This window comes from Amphibalanus amphitrite, unplaced genomic scaffold, assembly GCF_019059575.1.
Source record: "Amphibalanus amphitrite isolate SeventyFive unplaced genomic scaffold, NRLGWU_Aamphi_draft 000087F_arrow, whole genome shotgun sequence".
In the NCBI taxonomy this organism is placed as follows: Eukaryota; Metazoa; Arthropoda; class Thecostraca; order Balanomorpha; family Balanidae; genus Amphibalanus; species Amphibalanus amphitrite.
In genome coordinates this window covers 1,065,889-1,078,923 of record NW_024881583.1, presented here as the reverse complement: position 1 = coordinate 1,078,923, position 13,035 = coordinate 1,065,889, and the positions used below count along the sequence as shown (strand labels likewise).

At 47.6% G+C, this 13,035-nt stretch overlaps 1 protein-coding gene across 3 annotated transcripts; it reads left to right on the top strand.

Moving 5' to 3' along the window:
• Positions 1-226: 226 nt before the first annotated feature.
• LOC122379951 (bifunctional polynucleotide phosphatase/kinase-like) lies at positions 227-9,610 on the top strand. Of its 3 annotated transcripts, none has more exons than XM_043362642.1 (10): positions 227-614; positions 2,222-2,652; positions 2,951-3,109; positions 3,368-3,526; positions 3,774-3,942; positions 4,281-4,387; positions 6,630-6,773; positions 7,151-7,294; positions 7,588-7,649; positions 8,659-9,610. In XM_043362642.1, exons 1-10 carry the CDS (start codon positions 488-490, stop codon positions 8,780-8,782), a joined length of 1,626 nt encoding a protein of 541 aa, XP_043218577.1. In that variant the 5' UTR covers positions 227-487; the 3' UTR covers positions 8,783-9,610. The 3 variants fall into 3 exon arrangements, with proteins under 3 accessions (XP_043218577.1, XP_043218575.1, XP_043218576.1); XM_043362640.1 differs by having other exon boundaries at positions 292-614; positions 3,741-3,942; XM_043362641.1 differs by lacking the exon at positions 227-614 and adding an exon at positions 767-860 and having other exon boundaries at positions 3,741-3,942.
• Positions 9,611-13,035: the final 3,425 nt, after the last annotated feature.

Sequence of the window (13,035 nt, the reverse complement as noted above, 5' to 3'; positions counted from 1 at the left end):
TATGTTTGCAATTTTGACATTCTACTTGCAGATGCATTATTATCTGTTGCTGAGGACATGAAGTTAAAGTTTTTGTTCAATTTATTCTTGTTGACACGATTTTCTACCGAAATAAAATGCATGCTAATGGTATCAGAAAATAGTGATATGTTAACAAAGTGTGTGCAAAATTTATGTCTTTGTTATAATTCAGTGGTGAATAGTAATAGATGTAGATTTTTGATGCATTAAATAAAACTACACGTGTGTTTGGAACAGGTTTCAGTTTGAAAGATTTCAAGCCATGTCAGCCATGTGATGTTTCAAGCTAAAGGCGTGTATAAGAGATAAATGCTGTGTTTTGGGATAGGTACCTACTTTGCAGGCGATTTTCACAGGCCTCCAATAATTCACTTTGCTGAATGAAAACATTTCCGTCTTTGGCTTGCAATCTACAACTCAAGTTCTTACCCATTTATTTTCCTAAATGACTTGGTAGGAAATTAAAATGTCCTTCTCTGGTTGCACACTCAAGAGAAAAGATGGGGTGAATGTGCCTCTTGTGAATGGAAAACAAATCATTGGAAGGTCAAGAGAGACTATGATAAAAGATGTGCGCTGCTCCAAGAAGCAAGGTATGAACACTGCTGCATTATTGAACATGAACTGGATTGAGACAGTTAAAGATGTGAGCCAGCTTTTTTCATCCACAGCTTGAGCAGCTAGAAGAAGATATAGAAATTTGTCCGACTGCTCACTGGCTGGTCTGAATTCTCTTAAACACCAGCAGGCGCCAGGCAGCATGTCTTTCAGAGTGGTCGATAGTGCCAGCATAGTGGTGTCAGCTCAAGCTTGGTTTTATGGTGGACCTGCACTGATTTGTGTGAAATCTGCCATTGCTCCTCCTGAGGTCCCTATCTCAAAGAATGGGCTTTGCTTGAAAGATTATGACTAACCATGATTGTAATTTTTTTAGGCCTGGTATAGCCTGATATTCACCAATAATTTTAGCAGTTACATAGCAATAGCCAATGGCCTTGGCATTTGTGTTCTAAAATCAACCATATGTGCTTGCCAATAAAGCTCATAAATGACACCTGTCACCCTAATAAGCTGAGCATGCAACACTACAAGATGTTATTAACATGGTGTGTCAAAAAAGGAAATAGCCGGTGCGCCGTCTGGCAACCCGGCAGCCCGCCGCCATAGGGAAATTCATGCTTTTTGTCGCTTTTTCGCTCCTTATGAGTCACTTGATCTAATTAGAGCTTAACTAGGAACGAGGCGGGTCACTTGGACGTATTCGGGAGCGGAATACGGTGTTTTGGAGGCAATACCTGGGAAACCCTACCCGCCCAATGCGAGTTTTTAAGAGTCTGCATGCCCAAATTAACGTTGAGCGCGGTCGTTTTCGGTCGGTTTTCCGCGACCTTGTGGCGAAATCGCCTAATTTATTCAACCAGGATGGGCTAATTCGCTTAACTAGGAATGAGGCGTTGAAGAGAATTATTCAAGGAATAGAGCTGTGCAAAAATATTTTTTGTATTGTCTAAACTGTATCCGCCCTCGAACGATAAACATTATTGACCCATCAGAAACACATCCCTTGGAATGCGTTTGGACTTGGCTGGATCTAATATTAGCGAGTATCTGCTAGTGCAGTTTCTTAGCTTACACAGTACGCACACAAGCATACATACTTCCTGCCCATGGTTATTCCTCACTTGAATGAAAATTTTGCTATAATAGCTATTCCAAGCAGTTGACAGGTTTAAATGCAATGCCAAGTCGGACCGTCCCGCGCCGGCAGTCTCCCAGGCGGCGCGTAACGGCCGCCGCCGGCCGCCGCGCCGCCGCTCTGGCAGGGTGTTTGACTTCATATCTCTGTTGCTAGAAAAGTTGTGTACCGATTTACTTGATTTTTGCATGAAAAGATCCGCCATTCAATTCTTAGCAGATAACGAAAATTTGACGTCAATTGCACGATCTGCTGCCCATATTGTGGTACTGCCATCTATTGACAAGGCTGGCGAACTAAAGCCGGGCGGCTATTTCCACTTTTGACACACCATGACCTGTCATGCTTTGCTGTCTGGAACAAAGCAGATATAAGGCTAGACTTATTTTGAGAGTATTTGTCTTGTCAAATGATTGTTATAGCAACAAAATAAGCGTAAATTTGATGAAGGTTGCAGGTGAAGTGATCACATATCTCAGTTCCATTTACTATTTTTACCCACAGTTGAGTGTGACGTCGACCTGTCGTCGGGCACGGTCCTGGTGCGCACCCTCGGCGCCAACCCGTCGGCGGCGCTCGGCCGGCCGCTGCCTCAGGGCCAATCCGTGTCACTGCGGCACGGAGACTCTCTGGAGCTGCTCAGCGGACAGCATCGGTTCGCGGTGAACTTTCTGCCGCCGCCGACCACCGCCTCGGGGTCCTCCACCGCCCGTCGGGACAGCCCCAGTGGTCTGAAACGGGCGGCGGGACCGGCGGAGGCTCCGTCCCCGAAGAGGGCTCGCCCGGACGGTGCCCTGGCCACCGGATCGGACGAGGAGGGGTCAAGGGAGCAGTCTGATGGCGAGGAACAGGAGACCCTCGCGGAACAGTGGACGTCGTTAAAGAACGACCAGCTGCTGATGTTTGTCACCAAAGGAGTGAAGCCGTCCTCGAAGGTTTGTCGCTCGTTCGTGGTTGCGGAGCTTACTGTTTGTCAATGATAACTTTGATATGCTTGCTTTACATTCGTAGTGTCATTCGAAGATCTATCGAAACTGTTGAAATAGGTAACGATACAGATAACGCGCCAAAAAGGCATGTTGGGCGCAAAAGCCCGTAATTTTAGTGGACGCGCCCCAAAGCTCCAATAAACAAGCAAACAAAAAGGCATGTTGTGTTGGGACAGGCTCTCCAGTTTCCCTTTCTGTTGGATTCTAGCACTTTTATAAACGTGGGCGGTTTTACCTGTTTCAGATAGCGGCGTTCGATCTGGACGGAACGATAATAACGACCAAGTCGGGCAAAACATTCGCCAAAGACAGGGACGACTGGCAGATCATCTACCCAGATGTGCCCAGAAAGCTGAAAGAACTCAGCAAAAGCGGCTTCAAGATTGTTTTTCTAACAAATCAGGTGAATAAATTTTAGAAGTTCTTTGACCTTTTCAGGGAACCGGGATGTATGCCCTTTCGTTTTTTTTTTTTTTGACGATATCATTGTTTGTCATCGAAGTACGTTTAACTGAATGCATGTTGCTGTCCAACAGATTATCCGGCGGATAATCTTACAACTGCGCTGTGGTACGGTCACGCGCATACCGTATCTCGCAGTCGCCTGCCCTCCCCCCTCTCGACTCCAAGCCACCTGACGGCGTGCCTTCCTCTCCGACAGCTCGGCATCAGCAAGCGGAAGCTGCTGCCGGAGGACCTGCGACACAAGCTGCAGAACATCACCGGTCGGCTGGGTGTGCCGGTGCAGTGTCTCATCTCGCCCGGCGACCGCTGGTACCGAAAACCGCGGCCCGGGATGTGGGAGTACCTGATCAAAACGGTAATTTCCACTGACTAGTTTTGTTACAGGTTTTTTCATCGTTATAAAATTGGGTTGACAAGTATGCTAACTCGGTTATTCGAGATAATACAAGCATCGCGTTTTTTTTTTCTAAATTTAAATGAGTAAATAGGCTTGATGTTGTCTCCAGGTGATGGGTCAATTATGGAAAGAAACTTCAGATTGTGAAATGCTCATCGCTGCAGTTGTGGAGTTCACAGACGTGATCGTTCCGATCGTCACGCAGGAAAACGGATCGCGTACCATTAACATGAAGGAGAGCTTCTACTGTGGAGACGCGGCCGGCCGCCGAGAGGGCTGGGCACCCAAGAAGAAAAAGGACTTCTCGTGCTCCGATCGTCTGTTCGCCATCAATGTGGGACTGCGGTTCTACACGCCTGAAGAGCTGTTCCTCGGTGAGTCATTGGTGCTAGTGACAATGAACAAATAAATGTTGAATTAGGTATTTGAACATGTTGAATTAGTACATTGTAATTCATTATCTGCAGCTTACTTTGGATCGTGTAGTACTGTGATTAGTTTACTTGGCATTATCCCCGTGTCTGGTATCTACTCTGTCTGTTTCTTTTTTCGGGAAGATATGCTAATTTCCCGTTATGCTCAGCGTGCATGGCACGAGTCAGTTGCCGGTATCACCATATTCTCACTGTCACTGACTGTGTCTGACCGTCCCTGGTGGGTCCGAGTGGACTGCTGTGGCACTTACTAACCACGTGTAAACCTGCACCGCCAGGTCAGCCGGCCACCAACAAGTACCAGCTGCCGGAGTTCGACCCTCGGGCGGCGGTGGATGGCGCCCGAACGGCGGTCCCGGTCAGCGCAGCGCGGACTGAGAAGGAGGTGAGGTCAGAGGTCAGCACAGCCTGGTCGGGGGGGGGGGGGGGGGAGGTCAGCGCAGCGCGGGCTGAGAAGGAGGTGAGGTCAGATGTCAGAGATCAGCACAGCCTGGTCGGGGGGGGGGGGGGGAGGTGAGGTCAGCGCAGCGCGGGCTGAGAAGGAGGTGGGGTCAGAGGTTAGAGGTCAGCACGGCCTGGTCGGGGGGAGGTCAGCGCAGCGAGAACTGAGAAGGGGGTGAGGTCAGCGTGATCCCAGCGTGTTGGGAAGAGATGTCTCCAGGAGAAAAGGGGAAGGGCGAAGAGGAAGAGGCAAAGAGGCCCTCGCTTCTCGTTTTTACAGAATTGATTAAAGGCATGAATGTTATGCCGCTACATTTTCAGTGCCTCTCACCTTGACTGTAACTAGATTCAAACATTTATTACAAAAACTTAAGCTCATATATTTAATGTTGCACATATCTCGGCTCATTCCACGCTGCAGCTTTCTGACTTCTGAGGCCTCCTTGCTGCTTTCTGAGCTCAGGGCTTCATAAACATCTAAAAACTGCATGTGTGTTGAATAATTTAGCGTGGCGTGCGCTGAAGTTTGTTGTCGGCAAAAGCGGCAGAAGGTTAAGCTGATGTGCTGGTGGTCGTTCTTCACGGCCGGTCGCGTTTTTGGATTTCTTCTGTCGTGCTGTGGTGGCAATGGGACGAGTTTCGGGTACCAGTTCGCAAAGATCTTTAGGGATCATGCCTCAGTCGTCGAACTCCCTTGGATGGCTTATTAAAAAGTACACGCCTTTGAAGAGCTACGTAATAAATTTGTGTGCGTGCGTTGTGGCATATTTTATGCAATAGTACAGGAAACGTTAATGAAGTCTGCCCTATTCAATTTAAATTGTGCGTTAGCATTTCAGTCTCACTTTTTTCGCCTTTCGGTGCAATGATGATTGCAATGATTAACCCGCGCCCTGGTGGGGGGGGGGGGGGCTATTCCCCCCCTCCAGACTTTTCGATATATCTACAGAACTGCTGCGCCGATCGTCGCCAAACTTTCAGTACCCTCCCGGACATCAATTTTACACATTGTGACCAAAATTTTTTCCAAAGACTATGATAGGTTGGCCGGAAATGACGTCAGAGTGACGTCATGTTCTGTCGTTTTCGACCCAAAAAAAGGGTTTCGCGGGAAGAGCTGTCAGGCCTATAGCTTTACAAATACAGAAAAATTATAAAGACATAAAAGCTGTAGAATTGACAGGGCTATAAAACTGGTATCTCGGATTTTTGAAATTTTTTGATTTTGACGCCCAAAAATAGAAAAATAGATTGTTTGAATATAATAGTCGAAAAATCCAAAACGTTTTTTGAATTTCGCAAAAACCGGAATATATGTGATAGTCCTTACCGCCTTCTATCCACATACCAAATTTGAGATCGATACCAATTTTTTTTTGGCGAAGTTATAGCGAAAAAAAACTTCAAAATTTATGACGCCAAATTTTCAAACTCAATTTTTAGCAATTCTAGACCCCGTAGCGCAAAACAAAGACCACCATTAGACTCCCCGTGACGAGCTGCATCGAATCAATACCCGTTTAATGCAAAACTATCAACTTTAAAATTTGACCTTTTTTGACCTGACCTTGACCTGACCTTCACCAGAAAGTGACCTAAGCCGTACCTCATTGTCTTATAACCAACATTTTTGAGTTGGAGATGAAAAATTGGTCATAAAACATGCAAAGCACAACCTTAGTAAAGTTGAGTTCATGTGACCTGACCTGTGACCCTTGGTGACCTGACCTGTGACCTGACCTGATGTTGTCAGTGACCTCTAATAGCAACATATGTACTAGGCAACTGACGCCCTATGGCTGAACTGATTCTCGACAAAATGTGTTTTCCTCGGTGTTACAGCGCATTCCCTAGAAGACCCGTGAACGGTGAAACATTTCATCTTTGACCTGACCTGTGACGTCATCGGTGACCCCGAGGTCAATGAAACTTGATTTCCCTCGACAAATTTGACATACCTTTTGAACGCCGTTTGAATTTTGCGGATCCGTCCAGTAGTTTCGGAGATATGAGGGGGGGGGGGCAAAAAGTAGCCCCCCCCCCCACCAGGTCGCGTTATAAACAGACCCCACCAGGGCGCGGGTTAAATGCATATTTCAAGCCTCCACCAGGTTTAGCGTGACTATGTGCACCGATGTGACATCATGTGCTATATCATCGTGACCGACCCGACCTCCCGCCGGCAGATTGTCGTCCTGGTCGGACCGCCCGGCTCTGGCAAGAGTCACGTGACGTCCACCCAGCTGGTGCCCGCTGGTTACGTGGCTGCCAACCGGGATACGCTGAAATCGTGGCAGAAGTGCGTCCAAGTCGCCGAACAAGCTATCAAGGTAGGCACTGCTGTTTTTGTGTGCCCTCTCGGGTTCAGATAGGACCGGCCTGTAGCCCAAGAAGGGGTTGATTGTGGTGAAGCACTGCCTATCTACCGACCTGCAGCCCCACAAAGGGCTTTTTTCTGGTATAGATGCTCTGTTCGAGGCACGGGCCGAGTGAGCTAGCTCTCGACTTATTCTGCTTTGTGCTTAAGCTCATTAAGTAGAGCAAGCTTCAAACGCTGGTTGTGCAAGCAGTGTTTTATCCCCTGGCAGCCACAGACGGCACTAACGAATTCAGCTAATTCCGCTGGGAGCTACGGTATGGAATATGCCGCCCGTTCTGACTGCTTTGCCCTCCTCCCTCCCCCCCCCCCCCCCCCAACACCGGACAGGAGGGCAAGAGCGCGGCGGTGGACAACACTAACGGGGACCGCGAGAGCCGCGCCCGGTACGTGCAGCTGGGCCGCCGACTCGGCGTGCCCGTCCGCTGTCTGCTGATGACCACGACACTGGCGCACGCGCGGCACAACAACAAGGTGGGTCGTGGTGCTGGACAGCTGCAGCAACAACACAACACGCATTTTTTCTTTAATTTTACTACACATCAATGCCCGTTTGCTACATAATTATGATTGTTAGATGGTAGGTACATGCTTCCTAAGCACAGGCCGGGTTTTCGGATGTCGTTAGTTAGGTACTCTAACGTCCATTAGAGTTTCGAAACTGTTTTCTCGTAACAAAGTAATAACTGAACCCGTGCGGGCTCCCCAAAGCCAAAAGGAGCGTCTTCTCGTCAGTGGCATCTGACGGCGTGTCTGTTACATTTCAGTACCGGGAGCTGACTGACTCGTCTCACCAGCACGTCAGCGACATGATCTTCAACATGTTCAAGTAAGCTCTTGAAGTTAACATGCTTTATTTATTCATTTTAATGGCCACGCTTGGATTTCTTGGATGTTTCTGCTTTACGTGGATGTTTTGTGAATGTTCGTGGTCCCTCCCACATCTCATCACTCTTAGCACGAGCATTGTCCTTGCCGTGCCTGGTTGGCGCTGGGTGTTTTATAGCCTGCTGTGTGACGTCATTTCTCTCGTTCTTGGGTTGCGCTGTGTTTTTGGCCTCTCACAGCATGACGTCATTCGTGAACTGTGAGTGCTGTGGCCGTATCCCTACTTAAAGCACCCCCTCGGACGGTTCAGAAATGGAAACAGTTTAAATGCAACTGACTTCAGAAGGTAACCACCCCAGACTCCTCGACCGAACTTGAGAATAGTGCTGAATCTCAATGACTGCGGTATATCTGTAAAGTAGTCCAGAAACAGGTGGGCGGAGGCCGTGCCCGTTGCACTTTGCCAAAAGCTTGCTGGTCAATGGGATGAAAAACCTAGAGGTAGCGTATCTGACGTAGCGCAAGTAAAAAGCCCAGCTGCACAGCAGCATTTGCGTCAATGCGGCTGCGGTTAATGTGATTGATGAGTCGTTTGCTGATTACCTCGACTGGCATTTGGGCTGACGTAGGCAGGCCCACATGTCGACGAGTTACTTGGTTTTAATTCATCTCTCGAAATCATTGATATAGCTATGTTATATATTGAGGACACAATTAACTTTTGTCGCAAGCTAAATACGAGAATACTAACGTTCTGTAGCATTGTGCAATGTGCAGCCGACCCTGTCGTCCCGGTATCCTTGTGTCGGTCGCTCGGTGGCTGGCGTCCCACTCCTGTGGTCTAATCCCTTCGGTATCCTCCGATGGCTTACTTCCCGTGGCTCTTTCCCATGTCTAGCGCACAATGGTACAATCTCCCATTGGGCGTGACTGTGTAAAACCATCTGATAATCCCGGTAACCTAACAAACTGTCACGCTTACCACCAATCCCCACACCGGTTTATCGCAGGTCTCGATACGAGGAGCCCACCACCGACGAGGGATTCTCAGAGATCTGTCGACTGGACTGTCTGCCGACCTTTAGCGATCAACAACAGGAGCGAATATACCGGCTCTACCTACTGGAGAAGTGAGCAGAGTCTGCTTCACACGGCAGTGAGTTTGTTTTGTATTTACCAGGCGGGGAGTTGGGAGTGGCACTGTCGGCTGTGAAAGAGCATCCGGAGAAGTGAGTTTGTGCTAACGCCCGCTAAGAGATTAGCATTGACTCACTTTCTCGGTCGCACAACGAAGTCGATTTATTGATAGTATCATCCGGCCTCATCAACATCCGTGGATTCACATCGACATTTTACGCCCCGAATCCCCCGTGCTGGAGAGATGGGTCCCGTACACTGACAATAATCTAAGTTACCAGCAGAATTTCATGTTTAACAATCTCGTTTTTTGTTTCTCATCATATACTAGATGCGGTGGGAGTCTTCTTGCATAATGATGTGAGGCCCCCGTTGAAGGTCTCCAGGCAACAGTACTGTCTTTTGCAACAGTTTGCATACCTGTCGATAGTTCTTACGCAAGTCCTTTGGTGCTTAGTGTTTTAACTAGGCGGTCCGGACTCTGTCTTCGACGGCGTGACGTCATGTCATTCCTAGGGTGGTTTTATTTTCTTATGTCTTTGTATCGTTGGTATGATTTTACCACCGGTGTCCGACATAGATCGATATCAACATTTTTCGATGTTTTCTGTGAAGTAGACTGGCTTCTTGTTCAGCAGCCTATAACTAACTGCGCGCTTGATCACCCCCAGCTTCGCTGCAATGATTGGCGATACTGCGCTGGAGATCAGTTCAATTTGGTTGGTTTATTTTTTCGGCAGTTATTACGGTCGTTATGGCCATCGTGCTGTTGTGGAGGCCGCTAGCTGCGAGCACTGAGCTCAAATATATATCGCAGAGTTTTTATCCCAAGTAGTTTTCCTGTTGGCTGCGTCAGTCTGTTTGAAAACGATCCGTTTGATATTGGCTGGCTTTCTTTGTCGAATAGCAGCTTGATCGCTCTCAGCCATCGTATTACTCTGACGGAATTTGATGTGACCTTAGGCTAACACTCAACTGGGACTTTTACAAATAAGTGAAACAAATAAGTGAAATGTCATGCGACGTGACTTGATACGACAAACAGATGTAGGTGGGGGTGCTCCTCGGTATTATTGACTCCGTCCGGCGGTCAGCTAAGAGAAATAAATAGATGCGTTGTAGTAGAGAACAAGAGGATCCGTGCCCAGAGATCAGATCAAAGGTGGTTGCTCGACATCACTAGAGACTGCCCGCGTAGCGATTTAGTTTTAGGCATCCGAAGCCGACCCTGGCCGACCCTTTGGTATCAGCTTGCAACAGGTCATCATTGGCCCGATCTGGCTTAATAAGAACGTGGAACTGTTCAGGGGTGATTTTTCCGGCGATTGTATGCGTTATGTAGGATATGGACAGTAATCGGAGAGTTACTCAGGGGCTGCCAAGCACTGGCGGATCCATTTGGAGGGGCATTTGGGGCAAATTCAGCGCCTTTCTGGATCTCCTTTGCTGTCCAGTAATGAGCTGTGTATCAGTCAGGATATTTCTAGCGGTCGGAGATGTCCAATAGTCAACGTGTTTTATACTGGAGATAATCTGCAGTTTGATGTGTAGGCATACAGAAACCATCGTCCAGTGGTCGATCGGACGCACATTTAATACGATCTGTCCACAATCTAGTCTGTCAGCAAATGGGAAGGAAGATAATTAGGTACGGAGAATCTGTCTCGTGGATAGGTCGGATGAAGGAACACGGTATTGTAGATGATTTGTTCCAGTGTTTATCAGATGTCAGATGGAGGCAGGTGCTCGCCACTCGGTATAAGAGACTGCCTGTGTCCGCTGGTCAGATGAGACCAAGAGATATCCGGATCAGGTGGAGGTAGGTACTCCGTATCAGAGGCGGCCGCCTCCGGCGGTCAGCGGCGGCTGCATTGATCGCTCTCTCTCTCAGCTGAGCACGAGGTCTGCCGACGCTGAACGGTCGATCGCCGCGCTGGCGCCGGGCCCGCCGCCGGCCAGAGCCCCGCAGGTGCTGCCACCTGTCGGGCGCTGACCGACTCACCACCCCGCTCACAGCAGCGAGATGGTCTGAGAATTCCGCCCCGCAAATAAATGTTCTAAATGCGTAACATGGGCTGAAGTAAAAAAGTCAAAAGTGGTAGATTTCGTAAAATCAGGAAAACACCATTTCACATCAGGATCTGTGTTTATATGTAGTTCGATGAGGGGAAGCCTTTCCAAAGCTTTATAACCTTTTTACACCGCAAGTTTTCACCTGAGACAAATTTGATACCTAAATGCCCTTGATCAAGTTGATCCAGCACAACAGATAGGATTCTGTCTTCTTTGACGTCTATATCGTGTCTTAATCAAAAGATATACCTATTCGACAGAAACGGCGACTATCCCCACATTGCCTGAAGTGCGCAAGCATCACCAAGCATTGAACCTGGCGCAAGCATTGAATCGATGCGATTACCGTCCTACAGCGCAGGAATCGACTCTCACTCGCGTACTCTCCAGTATCCGCTTCTCCAATGCACATACAACTGATTCTTCGGCTGACCCCAGCGTGTGGACGTTTATTGAGACGATGTTCTCCCTTATTCGAGCACTGGAACCGCGACATCATCATTTGTCGCCCGACGGGCAGGTACCGCCAGCTTCACCAACAGTCAACGGTTACTGTTGCGGTCGACGCTCACTGTTGATAATAGGTCCCGGTTGTCCCGTAAGAGGACACCGTTTTGATTGGTGCACGCGTCGCGCGAGACTGGCGGTACCGGGTCTCTGCGATTGGTGCCAGTGGAACAGGGGAAGAGAATACGAGAGAACGGAGACAAAGTTTGGTGCCCTTCCGCTATCAGTGTGCGTGAAGATGTCGAGCATTGGCGTCTCATTCTGAGACGGTTGCTGCTGCACCACCGGTCAATAGCGGTGAACTAGTGCCAGGCAGAGGGATCATATATGGAAAGGGAGACCAATCACATAAACATTGAGCTGGTTAGTGGCCACCGTCAGTCACATTGTTCACATTGTATCCCACTCTGAAGGATTGCACACGGTGTCATGGAAATTTGATGAAAAGTCATTTAGTACCTGCCCACTAACGTGTGAAAAATAACTTGTGATCGACATTCGACATATTAAGCTAAGTGGAGCGAGAGCATGACGTTGACATTTGTTTATCCTTTTATTAGACATTGCGTATAAATAGGACTCCGCTACATTAACTGTTACCGTGATAATTCTCCTCGCGTTGTGTTTATTTTAACTTAAATACTTAATGCTTGACAATACTGTGCTTCAAATTAACTTAAATGCTTAAAGTAAAAAACACTACATATTGTCCTGCTGTTGTCTCTCACAACTGCCCTCCTTTATTTTTCACTCGAAATTATTCTAGCGCGTGGACAGCACTCGCGCACATATTGCTCACATTTCCTCCTCAACATTAACAGAAAGTAATTTTTTACATATCAGAAGCTACCCAATGTGTTTTGTGCTCTGATGACTCTGGATTGAATGTTGGTGCATTTTTGCTATGAAAAACAGCTCCATATTGTGTCACTCCTTGCGTATGAATTTGCTGTTTTATTTAGATTTTCTTCATTCGTTCAATGCTTGTGATGAGGCTGAGCACCGTGCAATGTGTTTTTGGCGAGATTCAGGAGCAGTTGATCGATAGCACGTAACTGGAGAACTATAGTTCGTTTTTTTTTTTCAAAAGGACGCTGGCTCCAAGTTCCTTATCGAAGCTCTCACGTGAGTTTTGACAGCTTCAGCGTCTGGCCAAGAATTTCTTACCGAAAAAATATTCGATTTCAAATTGTGCACGGTAAGTATCTGGAAATTGTGTCTTGAAAAATTAGTATACTATGATGACGTCACTGGTGGCAGCGGGCAATCAATGTCCGTACGATGGGACAAGGTTTCGACGAATTTGGAAAAAACTTCGTTTTTCACTGTTGCCGAGGTTATAATCGAGTAGGCGGTTTCGTCCATAATAGTTATACGCTTCATTGCAAAAAAGTTCGACAGCATGACGTCACCACTGTTCTCATATCTGGCTCCAAAATGCACGGATGGAATTTATCGGGAATAATTCACATGTTAAAATAAGGCGACGTTCGAGTTTCTAAGCTCAGTTTTTGCTCGTTTTGCTCGCTAAAACGCGTGCTTTTTCGAAAAACATACTTGGAGCCAGAGTCCTTTTGAAAAAAAACGAACTATAGCAACATTCCCTGCAACGTTTAATACTGACAGGACAGCGCAACGGCATTGTAACATCATCTAACAATCGAATTCAA

Excerpts from the sequence above, each read along its gene's own strand:
- LOC122379951 (XM_043362640.1), top strand. The coding sequence starts at position 488 with ATGTCCTTCTCTGGTTGCACACTCAAGAGAAAAGATGGGGTGAATGTG. Across the intron at positions 2,653-2,950 it reads GAGTGAAGCCGTCCTCGAAG|ATAGCGGCGTTCGATCTGGA; the intron begins GTTTGTCGCTCG and ends TACCTGTTTCAG. Across the intron at positions 7,295-7,587 it reads ACGCGCGGCACAACAACAAG|TACCGGGAGCTGACTGACTC; the intron begins GTGGGTCGTGGT and ends GTTACATTTCAG.